Here is a 20,129-nt window from a genome sequence, read left to right as displayed (position 1 = left end):
TATGCATATTTTACCCAGATATGCAGCTTATCTGGGCCTCTGAAATTAATATGCAAATATAAAACAAAGAAACAATTATTGGTGTACATGAAATTCCTTCCTATACAGGGGCGGATACAACTTTTGTCCACAGTTCAGAAAGGGGGGTGCACAGTTCTTTTTCACCCATTTTCTCGAGAGTTTCAATGGTCATTTAATAAACTTTCAGGATAGAAGGATCCACCTATGCCATATATGTTTTCAGTAATTTCACTCTAAATTGTTGTTTGTTATGACTGAGAAATCTGTTTTATGGACTGTCATCTGTGACCAACCTGACATGTGACACTAGATTTTAGTACTTTTCGGGATTTGAAATTTGGGGTCAGGTTCGGGGAGAGTGGGGGGCAGTCTCAATAAATTGTCTACATCTGCTTTGTAGCTACACAAGGTTGACAAAACAATGTTTTTAAGACCTGCTCATCTTTATGCTGCATTCATCACTTGAGCTGGGAGGTTGTGAATATTTAAAGCCAGAAAACACTGCACTCAGCAATACCAGATTTAAACTAACATTAGACTTGAGTTACATTTTACCGGTATGCTACATGATGATATAGAAATATATATAAAAGGTTGTGACATAAACATATATTTCATGAAATAACATCATATGTAAAAATGCAACTTATAACGTAATTATCATTCTAAAATAAGCTTTATAAATATGCTAAAAATATATTTGCAGTTCAGATAAATCGAGATAAATTGTGTGATTGTGAAAAATATACAGAAGAAACCACTTCCCTATATTTTGAGTTCCTTGTGTAAAAATGTCAACCTGAAAAATAACATAAAATAAAATTCTGCATGGTTAAAAAGACATCTAGAGCAACATAATTTAAAATACTTATGTGTGTTGAAACATATTTTTGTGTATGTCAAATCTGGGTTTTACACCACACAGAATGTGCGTCCAGTAATCATAAATGTATAGAATGGGTGCAGAAATTAAAATATAGTGTGTCTCGAGGGAAGTCCATTAGCATTCACTGTAACAAATTCTCAGAAATATACTGTTTTGTAATTTAATAAAATAATTCAATCTTACATTTCACCATTTAACTGACCTATATATTATGTTACTACCCCAAAATATTTAAATTGATTGGATTTTACATTTGATCCTAACACAATTGATTTTTTAACAATATAGCAGTCATAATAAACTCTCAGGGATCACTTACTTTAGCTTGTATTAGCCATAGTTCATTAAACGCACTTCAACTAAAATACAGAGCATGTGGTGAGAGAAAAATAGAAAGTTTGTTCCTTGATTTATTTTGAGCAGTATATTTGGCTATTATCAGACTTCACATTACTACCACTTAATGCAAGCAGACCTTCCTCATTACCAGCAAATTTATCAGCATATAATTAATAACTTATAAAAATGGAATCTCAGTAAAACCATAGTTTGTACTCCATTACAATACCTCTCTGTGTGAAGCTCTGACACCTCCATACGAGGTCACCTGAGATTACCCCTCACAGGACTTTGACCGCCAAACCTAAAGAAGGGTGGGTAGTTCTTGAGCCAATCATTTATCAAAAATGATTAAGTTCAATTTTTCACTACCTTGCCTCAAAAAGTGTTAATGTTAACAAAAGACTTACACCAGACACAAATATCCCTTTTGGGTTAAGAAGGTGCCATAGTGCTCAAAAATGACAGGGTGATTAAATATGCACAGTATATTTTATTTTATTATTATAGGATATTTATATAGCGCACATATCCAGGCAACTAGTGCATGCTCAAGGCGCTGGTATTTTCCATGCTACTCTCAAAGTGGACAAACGGTTAGCTTCTGAATACAAATAATTTTGAAAGCAACAATAATTATATGAAAATTGAAAAGGAACTGGAAGGAGTTGGGAAATACAGGACCTGAACTTGAGGAAAATCTTGCAACAATTAGGGCTTCGGATTGCAGAAAGGAAAATAATGTGGTTCAGGGACTGTGAGACAGACTTCTGTGGATGGTTCTACTTCTCATACTGTCAAAGACACAGACTGGTTAGAAAGACATCACCTGTCCATGACCTTGTTTTGTGGGGTTGTGCTATTCTTGTGTTGACAGGTATTGTCTCAGAGTAGGTTATGATTTTAATGAGATTGGGTAATAATTATTGCTAGAATAATCTATTAATGAAACTCCACCGATGTTCTCCAGGCTGTTCCACGAATGCTCATCATCACAAACATGATTCCTTCTTGAACAGTTTGAAAGGTTTTTCTTTGATCAGGTTCCTGGAAGTCAATGCTTGCCTTCGTCACAGAGGGGACAAGCATCCTGACGATGACTGTGGTTTTAGGACAGTACAACCCCATGTTGCTTCAGTACAGACAGTGCGATGTCTACAACTGTCTCCCGAGACCCAGATGCATCAACCTCTGTGCAAGCAGGATTACTCATTCTCTTGTAGGCTTCACATAATCTGCATGCAGAAAAAAAATATATTATCATAAACCATTTTCATTCTGAAACCTTGGTTCTGTGATTAAAAATATAAATAAATCAAGAAGACAAAGTCATCAATATCCCCCGCAATGGCCAAATACTTTTCATGAATATGTCTACGAGTTATGATTATGTCAAATGTTTTGGTGTGTGTATAGCTAAGTGGAAGGAGAGTACTGAAAGGTTTCAAAGTTCTGCTCCAGAAAGGACCACTACCACCAAATTCAGTTGAAGCCAAAATTGTTGCCATGGAAACGCAAAAAAAACCCCATTTTATTCAGAAATCCAAAACAAGCAAAAGGCACCAGTTCACCACTAGACCTACCTTTGTATGAAATTTCATGATGAAACAGTGAACAGTTTTTAAGTTCTGCTCCGGAAAAGAGCACTACCGGCAATTTCAGTCAAAGTGAAACTTGTTGCCATGGAAACGCCAAAAATATTTCATTCAGAAATCCAAAAATACCAAAAGGCACCAGTTCACAACCAGATCTATCTTAATGCCAAGTTTGGTGAAGAAACATTGCACGGTTTTAGAGTTCTGCTCCGGAAAAGAGTACTAGCACCAATTTCAGTCAAAGTCAAACTTGTTGCCATGGAAATGCAAACAAGAAGACAAAGTCATCAATATCCCCCGCAATGGCAAAATACTCTTCATGATTATGTCTACGAGTTATGATTATGCCAAATATGTGTATATAGAAAAGTGGGAGGAGAGTATTGAAAGGTTTTTAAAGTTCTGCTCCAGAAAGGAGCACTATCACCAATTTCAGTCTATGTCAAACTTGTTGCCATGGAAACGCCAAAAATATTTTATTCAGAATTCCAAAACTACCAAAAGGCACCAGTACACCACCAGATCTCTCTATGTGCCAAGTTTGGTGAAGAAATAGTGAACAGTTTTTGAGTTCTGCTCAAAATGTGCACGGAGTCGGACAGAGTCCATTTTAATAACCCCCGAAAAACGGCCATGTAAGCACTAAAGATCAGGATTAGCATTGGTCTTCAGCAACCCATGCTTGTCGTAAGAGGCGACTAGCAGGACTGGGTAGTCAGTTAGTGAGTTTAGTTTTACACCGCACTCAGCAATATTCCGGTCTGTAAATAATCAAGTCCAGTGATCAACAGCATGAGCATCAATCTACACAACTGGGATATGATGACATATGTCTGTGAGCCTGACCACCTGATCCCATTAGTTGAGCTCAGTCACTTGAGCCAAAATGGCATACAATTTCATGCAATCTAATTGAGTGAGTGAGTGAGTAAGTGTCTATATTTTTTAGGTGAGAATCGAACCCGGGTCTTCAGGATAACCAGTGAGCACTTTAACTGCTAGGCTACGCCACCGCCCCCTACATTTCGTAAGTAAAACAATATACATGGGCTGTCTGATGATGAAAGTGTAAGTGGGTTTAGTTTTACGCCGCTTTTAGAAATATTCCAGCAATATCACGGCGGGGGACACCAGAAATGGGCTTCACACATTGTACCCATGTGGAGAATAGAACCACTTTTCATTTCCTCACCACGTCAACTTCAACAGCAAAAGAAACTGCCAAATGAAGTAATAAGCCTTTAAACACCCTTTTGGTTGTAGATGCCATTGAAACTAGTCTCCTTACATGATCTAACATATTTGGAAAACGAGAAAAAACATTTGGCTTTAAAACCTTTGTCTGAACAAGGCATCAGTGTCAAGAATCTTTTCCTCGTATGTCATGGCTTCATCTCGAAAGTTCATCCTCTGTTTGCGAACATCCTCTGTCACATTCAAGAACAAGACCACAGTTGGCCGAAGTAGGTCACATGGCCAGTTGTAGGTCATGTGACCTAAAGGTGGCAGGTCACTCAAGGATGTCTCATTGGCGATACCATAGGCAGCGGTGCTGTGCCAGAACCTGAGGCAGACGAATTTACACTGTAGCAGACAGAAACTAATTATAGAACCAAGTGATTAAAGGCACAATTTCACACATTTTTCACAATATTTTGGCCTGTATTGAAATATTGGGGCATATGCACTCACTTTAGTTTTCTATTGATGCAATAAAAGACTTATCACTTATGACTTGCCTGAAATTGATAATTGAAACTTCGAGGCAAACAGCTTCCAATGCTCCCAAATGTACGCAATTGCTCCCTACATTGAAAACTGTTGCACACGGTGTTGTCAGGTTGCCGAACTGGTTTCAATCACAAGTTATGAGTATGTTTTTGCGCCAGACATTACTGTCATTTTGTCTAGGACTGAATTCTGCTTCCAAAGGAGTTATAGGATATTAGTAAAGAGCCCTCCAAGGGACGTAACTCTATGGGGTTCGCTTAAAATAATGTTCGGCCGATAGAGGGCGTGAGAGTCAATTTAATGCAACATTGCATTAATTCATTCGAACTTTTTAATTTAATATTGTAATCTAAATACGTAATTTCATTTTGGAATAAATTATACATGGTAGCTTCCCTAAGGGCTGATAGTTTGTATTATTGAGAGAAATGCATTATTTATATTTAGAGAAGTGTGATGTAGTGCCTTTAAGTTAGTGAGTATGGTTTAATGCTGCTTTTACCCAAAATTAGTGTTGGGAATTGCTCAAAATCTCATAATTGATGATTGGTTCATTACAACCGATCAATCATCGAACATAATTAGTTAGCGTCATTTATCAAATTTTCCTGCTTATGTTTGTTAATGCACAAAAAATAAAAGAAGAAACATGTAGTTTTTATGATTTTTTTAGAAAATTGCACAAAATACTAAGGCAAATTTCTCATCTTTAAAGGATGACTAGTATTTTAGGTACATAAATTTCCTTAAGTCTTTAAGATAAATTCAATCCTGACTTGGATCGAGCTGGTTGTGCTTATGAAATGTAACAGACAAAACCAACCTTGTGAAAAATATTGTTAATGCAAACAAATGTTCCCAAATTGTTTGTGTTCGACTATGAGAAGACATGATTGAGTGCTTGGTCGTTAGTCATTGCGACCATTCTTCGATTATTTCAATTAATCGTACCACCACTAGCAACAACCCAGCAATATCACGGCAGGGGACACCAGAATTGGGTTTCACACATTGTAACTTGTGGGGAATCATACCTGGGTCTTCGGCGTAACAAGCGAACGCTTTCACCTTTAAAATACCCCACCACCACTTCTAAATTATTTAAGGGATGGTGGGATAGCCTAGTAGTTAAAGTTTTCGCTCGTCACGCCAAGACCAAGGTTCGATTCCCCACATGGGCACAATTTGTGAAGCCCATTTCTGGTGATATTGCTGGAATATTGCTAAAAGCGGGCGTAAAAGTAAACTCACTCACTCTAAAATATTTAAATAACTCTGGTTCCTGGTTTGCCAATCATGGAATGGTGTAAATCATCAATCACAACACAGCATCACTGCATTCAAAATGAACTTTCCAGCAACTTGATATTCCACAAACATACAAATCATGAAGGTTTATCTTCTGAATGTGTTACCTGTCCATGACCACAGCTTTTTGTTGACATTCCTTGGCAATCTGAATGGCCACGATGTAGTTTCCCAGAGAGTAGTAAGCCCTGCGGACAATTTCCGGCATGGTATCGAAGAATTTCCTCAGATGCTGAATACAAGGAGGTGGAGTGTAGTATCTCACTGCTTGTATCTTGCGCTCAAGAGTTTCTGTCAGAGTTGTCTTCCCTTGAATGCAATAACAATTACGGTAAATCAACTGATTGTTTCATGACTACAATGCCATGCAAAGTTTCATTTCAGGGTGCACTGGTGCATGGTAAAAATGGCTGGTGCAGGTTACCTTCAGTAACGGGTTGTACCCGGTACAGGTACTGAAAATATCCCCTGAATTTATGCATCATAACTCATAACTGCAATGATCATAAATGAAAGGTTTAAAAATCATTTAACTGAGTAGTTTCTATAAAAAGCAAAAACAAAAAACTCTGAATATCTTCATCCTCCCTGCTCTCCTCCAAGAAAAAAGTGAGTGAGTGAGTTTAGTTTTACGCCACACTCAGCAATATTCCAGCTATATGGCGGCGGTCTGTAAAAAATTGAGTCTGGACCAGATAATCCAGTGATCTACAGCATGAGCATCAATCTGCGCAATTGGGAACTGATGATATGTGTCAACCAAGTCAGCGAGCCTGACCACCCGATCCCGTTAGTCGCCTCTTACGACAAGCATGGGTTACTGAAGATCAATATTCTAACCCGGACCTTCAAGGGTCCCAAGAAAATATACCCCAAACAAACAAAAACAACAAAATCAATTATTATAAAACTTTTCCGCTATATGGCGGCAGTCTAGAGTTAATCGACAATCCAGTGATCAACAGCATGAACATTGATCTACACAATTGGGATACAATGACGTGTCAACCAAGTCAGCAAACCTGACCACCTGATCCCATTCTTCGTCTCTTACAACAAGCACGGGTTGCCAAAGGCCAATTCTAACCCGCATCTTTACGGGTCAGGTTGCTGAAGAGTAATTCTAAACTGGAACTTCACTGGCTGGACACACAGAGGAGGACCAGAGATTTGTCAAAGTACCTGCTGCATCCATGCCTTCAACCACAACAAAAGGATGCTTTAACTGAGACTGAAGTGATTCAACGTTGAAGCTCTCAGGTAGTTCCTTCTTTCCAATGGCTAGTAACTCCTGAACTTCCAGCATATCCGACACCTGGCAACACGTGATCACATGTCAACATACAAACATGGGATTCAGTCACAAGTTCGTAGAAAATACCAGTGAAAATATCTGTAAAATTTGTTCTCATACCACACAAACTGACATCAATAAATTCCCCCTTATTAATTCTAAATGCCATTCATAGAAAAGAAATTGCAGAAATTGCAAAAATACAATGTTTCTAATGTTCCTATATCTTATCTTATGGTTTCCAAGTCCCATTCTGGGATTTAAACCACAGACCTTCAGATCTGAAGGCAGACGGACTGTTCACATGACCAAGAGGTTAACCCCATCAGCAAGCTGGCAAGGTAAGGATGTCATCTGGAGGATGTCTCCATGCCCTGCTACATACTCCTCGGTCAACATAAGGCATGTCCTTGGACGCATAGTAGGGTACTGCGACTTATTTGGCTCAAATTGAATGAGTGTGAGTGAGTATGGTTTTACTCCGTTTTTAGCGGTGGGCTTCACACATTGTACCCACGTGGGGAATCGAACCCGGGTCTTTGGCGTGATCAGCGAATGCTTTAACCATTAGGCTACCCCACTGCCCCGTAAATATTGTGTACTTTAAGTATATACTTTAAACTTCAGTAGATAATTTAGTTAAGTATGGTAACAACTCTTTAAACTAACCCAAACACTTTCTACTAATCCTTAAAGGTGAAGTAGTTATGTAAGTTAGGGTTCTCTTTGTTGTCTTCAGACACCTGGTCCAGCCAAGGCCTGGTCAGTGTATTTCTGTTGTTTCTGCACCATGCGATCAGAGATAGAGTTTTGTATCCTTCAACATTTCTCTTCTCTGGGGGCGGAGGGGTAGCCTAGTGGTTAAAGCGTTGGCTCGACACGCCGAAGACCCGGGTTCGATTCCCCACATGGGCACAATGTGTTAAGCCCATTTCTGGTGTCCCCCGCCGTGATATTGCTGGAATATTGCTAAAAGCGGCGTAAAACTAAACTCAGTCAGTCAGTCTCTTCTCTGGTCTCTGCTGCCATCCTACACATGATGAAGGAGTAAGAATACACTCCAAAACGTATGTATGTGTGTGTGTGTGAGTGTGTGTATGAGTGTGTGTATGTATGTGTGTGTATGTGTGTGTGTATGTATGTATGTATGTCTATATGTGTGTGTGTGTGTGTATGTATGTATGTCTATGTGTGTGTGTGTATGTATGTATGTATGTATGTATGTATGTCTATGTGTGTATGTATGTATGTATGTCTATGTGTGTATGTATGTATGTATGTATGTCTATGTGTGTGTATGTATGTATGTCTATGTGTGTGTGTATGTATGTATGTATGTATGTATATGTGTGTGTGTATGTATGTATGTATGTATGTATGTATGTGTGTGTGTGTGTGTGTGTGTGTATGTGTGTGTGTGTGTGTGTATGTATGTAGGTAGGTATGTAGGTATGTATGTATCAGGGTTTTATGGGACGCAAGATTCCTGTGTATTGGACGCAGAAATTTGATGAAGTACCCCCAAATTAAAATCCTGTGAGTCCTTGTGGACGTAATATAATTTTTTTCTGGGAAAGAACTTTCTGAGTTTGTAATGACATCCCATATTAATATGTAAACATTTTATTTACAATCATTATTCTAATGACACTGAAAGTAACACGTATCATAACGTAATCATTATCAAATGGGAAGCATCCATTATCATTGATTTCATGCAAATTGATTGACTCCCAATTTTGGAAATGGACTCTCACAAAAAAATCCAGGACTCCTAGTTTCGAAGAGCTACGTAAAACCCTGATGTATGTGTGTGCGCGCGTGCAACACACACACATAAGCATGCACGCACACATATACACACACGTATGTAGTGAATGGTAACTAACCCACATGGAAACTTTTATGCATGTGTGGACGGATGGTGGTTGTACGTGGGTGCGTGCTATGATTTCCTCACAACTGCCTGTCAGCTACCCCTCCCAGGCAAATTAAGACCACCCATTAGCTCTACCCTTAGACGTTAGTCTAATGCTTAGTCTCTGAATATATACAGTGTTTCCGTTCTCCGGTATATACCTGAAAATCACCGGTAAAATTTGCTGGGGACCGGCACTGAGTCCGGTAAATAATCATGTATTAAAATAAAAAAATCATGGGTAAGCGAAATGACAGTCTTGGCTGTGCTTTCATGGTCGCAAAAATTCTTAGGTTTCGGAAATACCCAGGCTAAAAATAACTTTAAAATGAGTACTTGCAGTATGGCAATAAGATACGACCGACAAATTTCATTCATGACCGGTAAAATTTTAGGTCGCCTGACACAGTGTCAGATAAATAATTAAGTCAGCGGAAACACTGATATACAACTTTGATAGAAACAAAAAATTTCTTTCATATTGAAAATGAGCCCTGATGAGAAGGCAGATTCAGACAAGACTTGCTTCAGGGGCGGTGGGGTAGCCTAGTGGTTGAGGCGTTCGCTCGTCACGCCGAAGACCCGGGCTCGATTCCTCACATGGGTACAATGTGTTAAGCCCATTTCTGGTGTCCCCCGCCATCATATTGCTGGAATATTGCTAAAAGCGGCGTAAAACCAAACTCACTCACTCACTTAATTTCGGGCTTAAAGGTCACATGCAACGTAAAACACAACTTTGCAGATTCTGATACCTTTCGGTATGGACTTACCGAAACAAATCGTCAAAAATGCAAATTCAACTTATAAAGTTGAAAAATAACGCGATGAAAAAACCCGTGCGAAATCGGAGTTCAAACGTTTCACTAATTTTCCCCTGACTTTTCTGGGGAAAACTGGTTTCAACAGCTGGGCTGGGCTCATAGCACGTGCCCAGTGAAATAGGTTCGCGCAGCTTGGAAGCGGGTTGTCCGGTGAATACACGGTGAAGGCTTTGGTGTGAGCTATTTTTCTAATGTTTTGTTGATATCTCACAGGCGTGAGCTTTTTATATGTTATGGCGGTAAATTAACTGTTTATATAATTTCATTTGTCTATTTCACCACACGTTCTTCTTACCAAGTCACTTTCTCACTTTGATACTTAAAAGCAATGTCATTATGTAGCGCTGACAGAATTTCTAACTGTGACATAGACATGTCGTTGTCACAGACAAAACTCAATGTCTTGTTTTATTGACACCTGTGTGTCTGCCTGCCTGTCTGCTATTGACAATATTCAATACACAGCTGCTATCACTGACCACATGCAATTTGAACTTAACACCAATCAGGCTATACACCATAAACAAAATGCATTGATTTATGGCCCGAGTTCGGTCTCTGTCACATTATGTAATTACACAGACAGGCAGGTGTGATACTTGAACACATGACATGTTCTGATGTCTGTTGATTGCAAAATGTTATACACAAAAAATGAGCATGTATTTACAAAACCCAACATCTCTATATATACACACACAATAAGCCGTGAGGGCATCTGCAAATGAACCAGCCGTTACACTTGAGTGCACAACCACCCGCTCTGACTGGGTTCGGTATCCCGGCTGCTTCGTTCTTGGGAAGTAAACCCAAGTACACAATATTGCACTTTTGATTTGCGATTGTACGCTTATAATTTTGTTTATATGTTTTTTCATAACCAGGAATGTATATTATATGTCATGAATAAGTGATGATTGTCTTTTAATTATGTTTGATTTTTTTGGTTGCATGTGACCTTTAAGCATTGTAGAGAGGGCTGGGTGGAAGTGAAAACAATGCAGTTCAGGGACTGTGAGACAGACTACTGACCTGTCAGCTTTGTATGATTGTCATTAGCAATGTACTTACTGGGAAAGTTAATAAAATGTCTTTCGTATTTCTATTCACATGAGGTTAGGGTCATGTTTTGTCACGTATTTGTTCATCACATTAAATTGTATATCTGTCATGTAGAACATTCTGTAGTATCATCCACATGATATGCAATGTTGTAAATATATTGCATGTGTAATGTTATGGTATGTATTGTGACAAGTCATAACTCCAGTAACCAGTTAAATATGATTTACATAGCAGCTTCAGTAGTACTTCACTACACTGTCCTGTATGAGTTGATGAATTAGTATGTACATTGTATGTTGTGGATCATATCAGTGAGAGAGAGCGAGACAGAGAGACAGAAGAGAGAGAGAGAGAGAAGAGAAAGCGAGAGAGAAAGTGAGTGAGAGAGAGAGAGAAGGCAAGAGACAGAGAAAGAGAGATAGAGAGAGAGACAGAGAGAGAGAGAGAGAGAGAGAGAGAGAGAGAGAGAGAGAGAGAGAGAGAGAGAGAGAGAGAGAGAGAGAGAGAGAGAGAGAGATTGTATAAACAAATTGCTTCTAGTCTTGAAATAGAAGTGTTTAGTTAGTGTGCCTGCATTGTCCAACACGTGACATCAGAGTACAGGGTAAGTGCGAAAATATAATTTAGTTGCTCTCAAGCAAGTATGAACATGGGTGGTATTAATCATGTTAATAGTCACTATTAACTTTGAAACTTAGACGTAGCATTGTGAGTTTGAAAACAGCAGATGAAGTAGTTCACTACTCCTGTTTATATTCTCATCTCCCTTCTTGCTTCAGTCAATGAAACTTTTGGTGTCAGAATTAAAATTTAATTCTTTTCTCTGATTCAGCTTGACAAGTTGAAAATCAGACAGGAAATGTTGGTAAATGAATGGATTCAATATGGTTAATAAAATCCAGAGATGCCGACCCCAAAGCAGTGTTCACGAATATCGTCTGACCTCTCAGATTCGCCAAAGGTCTGATCAGGGCTGTATCGGCGTATGTACGGATAAAAAATATGCACGATACGGTAGGAAATAATTTAGAAAACGTAGAAGATACGCACAACGGCAATGGTGTACAGTCTTAAAATCATTTACAGACATTATTGTTTTATTGTTTTTGACCTTTTTATTTAAGCGTAGCAATGTTGTGGTGCATATATGAAACGAAACACTAGGTTACTGATACTCCATTAAATTCCATTCAGTACTCTAAATGTACTCTTAAGGTTTTCCAGTACTCCTGTATTGAAAAAATATGGAGTACGTACTCCTGATGTTGAAAACTTATCTGGAGCCCTGTCTGATAGAAGTATACAACCCGCCGGCCCCAGTGTCCGACTGTATATTTCACAATGACTTTGACTGAAGTTGTTATATGTGACATGTGTCACTTGTTTGCTGTTTATAAATCTTATGTTTGTTAATAATTTCAATGCCAATTATAAGAAATGTTAAATCTGAAATGTGTGTTTGACTTTATTCTATGGGTCCTGTGAATTTTCAATGGGTCAGACAGACATCTGAAACTCACACGACCCAATGTCCTGTTACTTTGAAACACCATTCGTGAACACTGCAAAGAGTTGCAAGTAATAGTTTCAATGGTCAAAACTAGTAGTTTGACTATAAAATTAGTAGTCAACTAAAATACTTAAAATCATGATGGATTCTGAGAAAGATAATATGATATTAATCAAGAGTGAAGTTTTAATTTCACATACCTCCAACAGCTGATTTCCAAATGTTACTTGCAATAATTCCAGTTCAATTATGTCATTAAATTTAATGAATGAGGGGTAAGTGAAGTCCGAAAATGTACTTAATCGGCGAAAGGATATGTTTTTGTCTATATACCAGAATTTTAATGAATTTTTTCCAAATTTTGTAGAATTTCTAGTGCAATTGTATTTGCATAGTTTGAGGTTAAAATTCACAGCGACTTCGATAAAATCATATAGGTTGGCATCTCTGTAAAATCCTTTGGGTGAATTGTTTGTTAGTTGTTAAACATCACACTCTGAGTGAGTTTAGTTTTACGCAATATTCCAGCTACGGCGGTCTGTAAATAATCGAGTCTGGACCAGACAATCCAGTGATCAACAAACAGCATGAGCATCGATCTACGCAATTAGGATATGATGACATGTGTCAACCAAGTCAGCAAATCTGACCGCCTGATCCTGTTAGTCGCCTCTTACGACAAGCATGGTTGCTGAAGACCAATTCTAACCAAGAAATTCTCGGGTCTTGAGTGAATTTGCTGATAATATTTCTTATATAGTTGTGAATTAGTACAGCACTTAACAGCTTTATGCTTATTTATTTTACATAAAGATAACAACACTTTAACAAGACGAGGAACTGTGCGAAGAATTCAGGGCCTACCTTTAGAATACAGCACTACAAACTTTACAAATTACATCATAATACCATATGATGTAATTTGAGAACTTTGAAACAAAAACAATGCTCTGTGACGTCAGACTGTTGCTGGGTTATTGAGTGTGCCTAAGCACCTCTCAGCGTTCTGTCGTCTCAACTGTACATTGTCATTCAATAAGCTGGCGCTCTGAATTAAGAAACTTTGAACTTTTAATCTTATGAAATGTCTGAAATGATTTCAACAATATGTTTTATGCTTACCCTGTTTAAAACATCCATTGTTCTTTCAAAACTGTGAAACACAGGGCTGCATGTTGTGTTGTTGAACATGGGAGGAATCCTGTCTTCGATGGTGCTGTCAACGCTGGGACAGTCAAGCCGAAAATGAGCATTTGTTTTGACGTCTGCTGCATCAGGTTCCATCATCGTCTGCTCTAAAACGTTCGTCTGATCTCTTTGAACAAACCTGTAAACACGCAAATCTTCTGTTTTGCTAATGTGAGCGAGAGATATGCTTTTCTTTGCCGTTGCATTCTTCTTAGAACACAAAAATAAACATCTTTTGAGATCTGGAGATTTGCTGCTGCCCTGTCGAGTTCCGAGAACAATATAGTGATCGTCTGAAGAAATCGATCGCTTCAGTCTGTAGAAAGTAATACATGATTGTATATATCCTGTGAATGTATCAGAGCATTCCAAGGCTGTTGTCTCGACAACAAGGAGTGTATTTTCCGTAATTCTGTCAGGTAGACAGGACGATATCTGATTTCTAATTTCGTGAAATTCTGAAGCCTGTCTCTTGTCAGTACTTCCCGTCTCTTTCAAATACACGGGTTTGTCAGCAAATGGCGCGTAATAAGTAATATTATCCATACTTAGACGATCATGACCTGACTTTGCCATGAGACAAAGGCATCTGCTTGCTTTTTGAGACGCCCGCCAGAAATTTGTAAACACATTCATTGACGGCCATATAAGGGGAAGTCACTCTCGTTTCTTGGAACCAGCACTGCAGGTTTTACGTGGAAAGAAAACAGTAGATCGTTTCCAGCAAAGACGTATATACACAGGATCGTTTCCAGTAAATTGCATTGTTCAGTTTCGAAAATTTGTGATCATTCCAGTTCTATCTACGTTTTATTTGTCTAGTGAAAGATGACAAAAAATCAGTATAAACGCCTATGCAGAATAAGGAATCGAACAAATTAAGCTGCTGAAAGAGAGATTTATATCAATTTCATATGTTCTATCAGACACCATATATCTATTATATGGTCTGTGGTTCTATTTAGCAAAGCAATCAAACCTGTAACATGTACGATTGTTCTAATTCAGTCTGATTAGGGGGCCGTTCTTGATTCATGGCTAAGTACGTGTGTGTGTATTTGTGTGCGCGCGCGCGTGCTTGCGTGCGTGTGCAGGAATAATCTACAGCAGTTTTCTATTCTCTCTGGTATGTGTGGTGACGATGATGTTTTTATTTATTTATTTATTACTTTTTTTTACTTTTTTCTATTTTTTTGGGGTGGTTGGGGGGTGCGGTGGTCACCCATTTGGGGAAGGGAGGGGCAGCAATTTTGTGCACATGTACAGGGCAGCAATTTCGTACATAGTACTATTATTTGCCCAAGCTAGTCTTAACACATTCCACGAATATCTCTTTTTCTCATATGTACTCATTATTCATTAGTTCCCGCTAAGCATTGGGTATATCTACGCTGTCATTTGTCACACGGATCGATAACCTACTTTAAATGGTGGGAACATTGCAAAGCCACCTTCAATGCAACTGAGCCAGTTTAGTATCACGTCGCTTTTAGCAATATTCCAGCAATATCACGGCGGGGTACACCAGAAATGGGCTTCACACATTGTACCCATGTAGGGGAGGTTAGGTGAGGTGAAATTGGGTTTAACGTCGTTTCGCTCATATGACGACGTGCATGCGTGTGTATGTGTTTGTGTTTGTACTAGCCCAGACTTAAGCTGGTTTTATAGTGCTAGCCCACTGAGATACCATGCCGCAGTGAAGCATGAATACCCCACTCAAACACATTATACTGACTCCGAGCCGACCAGTCCTTGATGTACCCATTAATGCCGAGCGCCAGGCAGGGACCAACAAGTACCATATTTTTAACGTCTGTTAGTATGACGCGGTCGGGGATCGAACCCGCGACCTTCCGCTCTCCGGGCGGACGCTCTAACCACTACACCACGGAGGCGATCCCCATGTGGGGAATCGAACCCGGGTCTTCGGCGTGACGAGCGACCACTTTAACCACTAGGCTACCCCACCGCCTCAGTGCAACTGAACGATCTGTATATTTACCTTTGGCGGTTACGTGGGCTTGCTGCTGCACCGGTTTTATGGTCAAAATATATATTTTTTACATCAGTACACGATGACAGACGCGCATGAGCAGAGAAGACCAAGTAACATCCACACTTTCCAGGTGTTGGAAGTTTCACTTTCGGTTCCACGAAACAGTAGGTATTTCCGTCATTTGCTTATCACGTGACCATATTTCCCCGAACATGTCATTCAGCGATAGCATAAAACGTAACACGCAAACTACCAACTAGCTGTCAGATGCACGCTTGCCGAAAACATTCATCGATAAGATGACAGGTTTCCTACTAGTGATTGCATTGCTCTACATGTTCCTGGATCATTCATACAGCGGTTTTGGAAATGGCTAACGGAACTGAAAAACACAGTTAGATTAACTCGACTACAACAGGAGGTGACTTCAGACAGCGCTCCCGTGTAACTCAACATTGACGCCACTGAGCGTCAACTACCACTTTACGCGACGATGCAACTACAAGTGCGGATTTTGTTTTCACACTGCCAAGACGTCGTTTGTTCCCTCCCTTTGATGAAGCTAAGAGGGGACTTAAAGCTCTCCAGTGATGCAGGTAGGAGATTTGTAATATTAGACAGTTACAAAGGTTATCTATTTCCACGACAACTTAAACACCGTATCAGTAACGGTGATTCATACAGCAGCTGCTGCAGCCTGCCAGTATATATTGACTGTGGCGGTGCGGATCTACCGCTTAACAGCCAGGAGTGAGTGAGTTTAGTTTAACGCCGTTTTTAGCATTATTCCAGCAAGGTGTTGTATACAGGCTGGAATAGGTCCTAAAATGACGTCATCATCGAACACCACGGCTGACCTCATTTCACACGGGTGTCAATGACCGTTGGAAACACATCATAGCATCACACCATGACATCACGCCATTAATTTAGGCCAATCAGCGTAGAACAACCTATCGGGGTTCACCTGACCACTGACCACAAACTAGTTTCGTCCGGTTTCAATTTTTGAAAGTATAAAAACCCTCTGACAGTCAAGTTGAAGCTATCATTTTGTCCTCTTACAAAATGTTTATATTTTCCATACTCAATAACCTTTCTGTGGAGAAAATCTGTTATCTCAGAGCGCGCGCCGTTGAGGCATGGTGAATTAACAGTCGCAGCCTCCACACACTTCCCTCGGGTCTCAGTCAGCCGAGGTGTAACATGATACGTCCCTCAAGTTGTAATCTCCAAAATCGTGGGTCTAACATTAGCCTGTCTCACTGACCCATATTATTTTGCCTACAGCTCCAGCCCTCCTCCCTGCACTGCTAAGGCTCTGAAATGAAGTCTAGATTTCCCCAGGTTTGTCTTTCTTTGGATCCTTGTCAATTAAATAGGTTTGTTTGTTACTATCAAGATAATACATTCAGAGACTAAACATTAGTCTAGTCTAACATGTGCACACATGTGTAAAGAAATGATACGGGTTTTATAACACATTTGTTCAATGCAATCAGCGTTCATTGCCACATGAAAAATGGTTTGAAGTTTGTCTTGACCATCACCAAAAACAACCCAACTCAATGAGAATTTCCCTAAATGATTTCAAACTTACCGGTATTCACATTCCATATTTGAATATCCAATCCATATTAATCCGTTAACATCCTGCCTTGTAATGCGATAAATTTAGGGAATCAGGGATGATATTGAGATGTTATACCCCAAATCCCATATGTTTGTGATTGTATTGAATGAATCAACCACCAAAACAACACATGAGACTAATATTGCACCTTCCATGTAAATAGAACATATCTGGGATTGTGTCGTGCAAAAACACTCTTCCTCTCACAACAGTGCTAGCAGAGACGATCTGGTGACCCACATTTACGCGTGTGTGGATTATACTGTGGCGGGAGGGGTAGGGAGGGCGGGGGCACTGCTGTGGCAGAGGGGAGGGAGGTTTCTGTCGATACAGTTATAGCCTGACGAGCATTCTCGCGAGTGTAAAACAACACCCATAAATAAAAATGCTCGTTAGCATGAACGCTAGCTAGGGCGTAGTCAGCTTTGAAATGTGCGTTCTGGTCATGGGTTTTTTGTACATCATACTTTAGGAATGCAACTTTCAACTTTCTAAAATTCCATCAGGAAACGGGTGTAATTGTATAGTGTTAGCATGAAAGAGTAATCATAAAATGACAACTCACAGGTGTATATTATTTTTTTATATGGGTATTTATATAGCACTATAGTCCATACCGCATGCATGCTCAAAGGGCTGGTAACTTTTTCCCTTTGATGTCAATCCAGCCATATTACCATTCTCAACTCCCCGGGGATCATCTTGCTACCACTAGGCGCACTAAGTTAATGTGGCTCCCAACGAGGTATACATGACAAAAACCAAGATAAACTGATTTCATTTTTTTATTAGCTCCGTTTCAAACGAGTACAACTACGGGATAGGAGCGCTCCTGTGAAGTTTACTTTTACATCTGTTGTCTTATCACCGTTCCTAATCGTCATGGCCTTCACTCTCTTCATCAGATGTTATGTCTGCATTATCATCTTCGGTCAAGCCTTCGACCCAAGACTTATATTGGTACAGTTTGGAAAACTCATCATGATACAGATTATTTGTGTCTCCTACTTGTTTCAGTATTTCACGCTGAACGTCTAACTCGGACTGAATGGTCCCTTGCTTGGAGGTCTGCTTTTAAGCTGAAGGCATTGGGACAAAGTCGCATATGGGGGAGGTGTTTGGGGTTTTAGATCAACCAACAAGTAGCCATAAGGCTTCTGGGTAGCCTCCTTCGAAACGGCTCCATGAAACGGTCTGTGTTACCTGGATACATTTACCTCGCCAAAGTCATGATGGGTTGTTGATCGATAGGGTTGTTGAACAGAAGCAGATAATGACAGTTTCTTCTGTTGTGTGGTGGTGGTGGTGGTGGTGGTGTGTGGTGGTGGTGTGTGGAGGTGGTGGTGGTGGGTGTGTGGTGGTGGTGTGTGGTGGTGGAGGTGTGTGGTGGTGGCTGCATTGCTTGTCTGTGTTGATTCCTGAGATGTCTAAGCATGGCATCCCTTCTGGAAAAACGTCTGATAGCACACGGGACAGGGATGCATAATAATGTTCACACGTCAACAGTCCAACTACAAATGACACCAAACCAGGCATTTTGAATGGCCTCATCTCTAAGTGCATTGACAAACTGTGGTTTCAAAACAAATGCTACGATTGGCATGTTACTGGCAAAAAAAGACTCTTCCACATACTGTCTGTGGTCCACAGGGGGTGAACTAATCTTCGTAACACCGCTAGATAGTTATTTCTATCATTTGTCCTCAGAGAAACGACGCTTTCATATCGAGTCACTGGTAATCTTCCCCTTTAATAACCTATTGATAATACCATTGATGGCAAGAATCTGTTCTCTGTTCATTTCTAAGATGTCTTGTCGAATCTCCTCAATGTCTTGAAACATTAAGATGAACCTTTAAAAATTCGTAATGTTTCAACACGTACCTAGCCATATTATTTCTAGCAAACAAACTCTTATCGTGGTTGGGATATCAATGAGATTAGTATTTGAGTCAACCTCTATTTATACTATACACATAGACAACCAAGGCAGACATACTCTTTAACATTGATTTATTTCCAATAGTCACACATTTTACATCACACCACTTTGGTTGCAAATCCACATGACTACCCCAACGGGTCATATTTTTCTGAGGTATCCCACCAGGGCCAAATACGGACAATCTGGAGACCATTTTTCATGTTCGGCCCAGGGATCATCATCTACTTCCCAGTTCTTGAGGGAACGAGACCACATTGAAAACACTTGCAAGCGTCCCTCTGATTAAGTACACAAATCCTGCCTGAGCCATGTGACTAGGACTCTGTTTCATCTCTGCAACTGGCCAGTCTTTAAACGAATCGAGTCTTTTTCTGGAATGAAGTCCATTCAGTCTTGATTGCACAGCAATCGGCAACGACAGTCTTGTCGAATGGGTAATGTCCACACACATCCATGATATCCCAGACCAATGGTAACACGTACGCACAGTACAACGTCTAAACCAAGAATGGCTTTACTCCCAGTAACTGTAGTCATTAGGGTTGCAGAAGGAACACTGGAGGTACCCCATTTGATTATGGTGATCTTCTTGTGCCATACAGGGAACCATGTCCTTTTAGTTCTGGCACAAAGTCTGGCATAACAGTCTCTCAATTTCTTCCACTGGTCTGGGACAACATGATACCCTTAGCCGTAGGTACCCACTCCCAGCTGTTCATTTTCTCCCACTGTCGTAGATCCACGCTACCATTTGGATCCAAACTGGCATAGCACGTTAACCCCTATGTGAAGATATGGTTTGATTTCTTCCTTCCCCGACAGCTTCCATCAACTGTATAAACATAACTTGGTATTTCTAACCAGTGTTTCAAG

At 39.8% G+C, this 20,129-nt stretch overlaps 1 protein-coding gene across 4 annotated transcripts; it reads right to left on the bottom strand.

The window, feature by feature from the left end:
• Positions 1-1,816: 1,816 nt before the first annotated feature.
• On the bottom strand, positions 1,817-15,984 carry LOC124278207 (UMP-CMP kinase 2, mitochondrial-like). Of its 4 annotated transcripts, XM_046713939.1 has the most exons (6): positions 15,685-15,984; positions 13,614-13,818; positions 7,063-7,195; positions 5,988-6,189; positions 4,178-4,405; positions 1,817-2,481 (listed from the first exon to the last, which is right to left on the bottom strand). In XM_046713939.1, the coding sequence occupies exons 2-6, from the start codon at positions 13,776-13,778 to the stop codon at positions 2,355-2,357; spliced, it is 855 nt and encodes a 284-aa protein (XP_046569895.1). In that variant the 5' UTR covers positions 13,779-13,818; positions 15,685-15,984; the 3' UTR covers positions 1,817-2,354. The 4 variants fall into 4 exon arrangements, with proteins under 4 accessions (XP_046569895.1, XP_046569892.1, XP_046569893.1 ...); XM_046713936.1 differs by lacking the exon at positions 15,685-15,984 and having other exon boundaries at positions 13,614-14,417; XM_046713937.1 differs by lacking the exons at positions 4,178-4,405; positions 15,685-15,984 and having other exon boundaries at positions 13,614-14,428.
• Between the last annotated feature and the right edge of the window lie 4,145 nt (positions 15,985-20,129).

Source organism: Haliotis rubra, unplaced genomic scaffold (genome assembly GCF_003918875.1).
Source record: "Haliotis rubra isolate DU_JTF1 unplaced genomic scaffold, ASM391887v1 Scf233, whole genome shotgun sequence".
Taxonomy (NCBI): domain Eukaryota; kingdom Metazoa; phylum Mollusca; class Gastropoda; order Lepetellida; family Haliotidae; genus Haliotis; species Haliotis rubra.
This window is presented reverse-complemented; position numbering and strand designations above follow the sequence as displayed.

Bases quoted from the DNA above. Each gene is read 5' to 3' on its own strand.
- LOC124278207 (XM_046713936.1), bottom strand. From the start codon at position 14,315: ATGAATGTGTTTACAAATTTCTGGCGGGCGTCTCAAAAAGCAAGCAGA. The intron at 4,406-5,987 runs GTAACACATTCA...CGTCTGCCTCAG, and splicing joins AAAGCTGTGGTCATGGACAG to GTTCTGGCACAGCACCGCTG. The intron at 2,482-4,177 runs GTTTTAAAGCCA...TTCTGCATGCAG, and splicing joins GATGCCTTGTTCAGACAAAG to ATTATGTGAAGCCTACAAGA.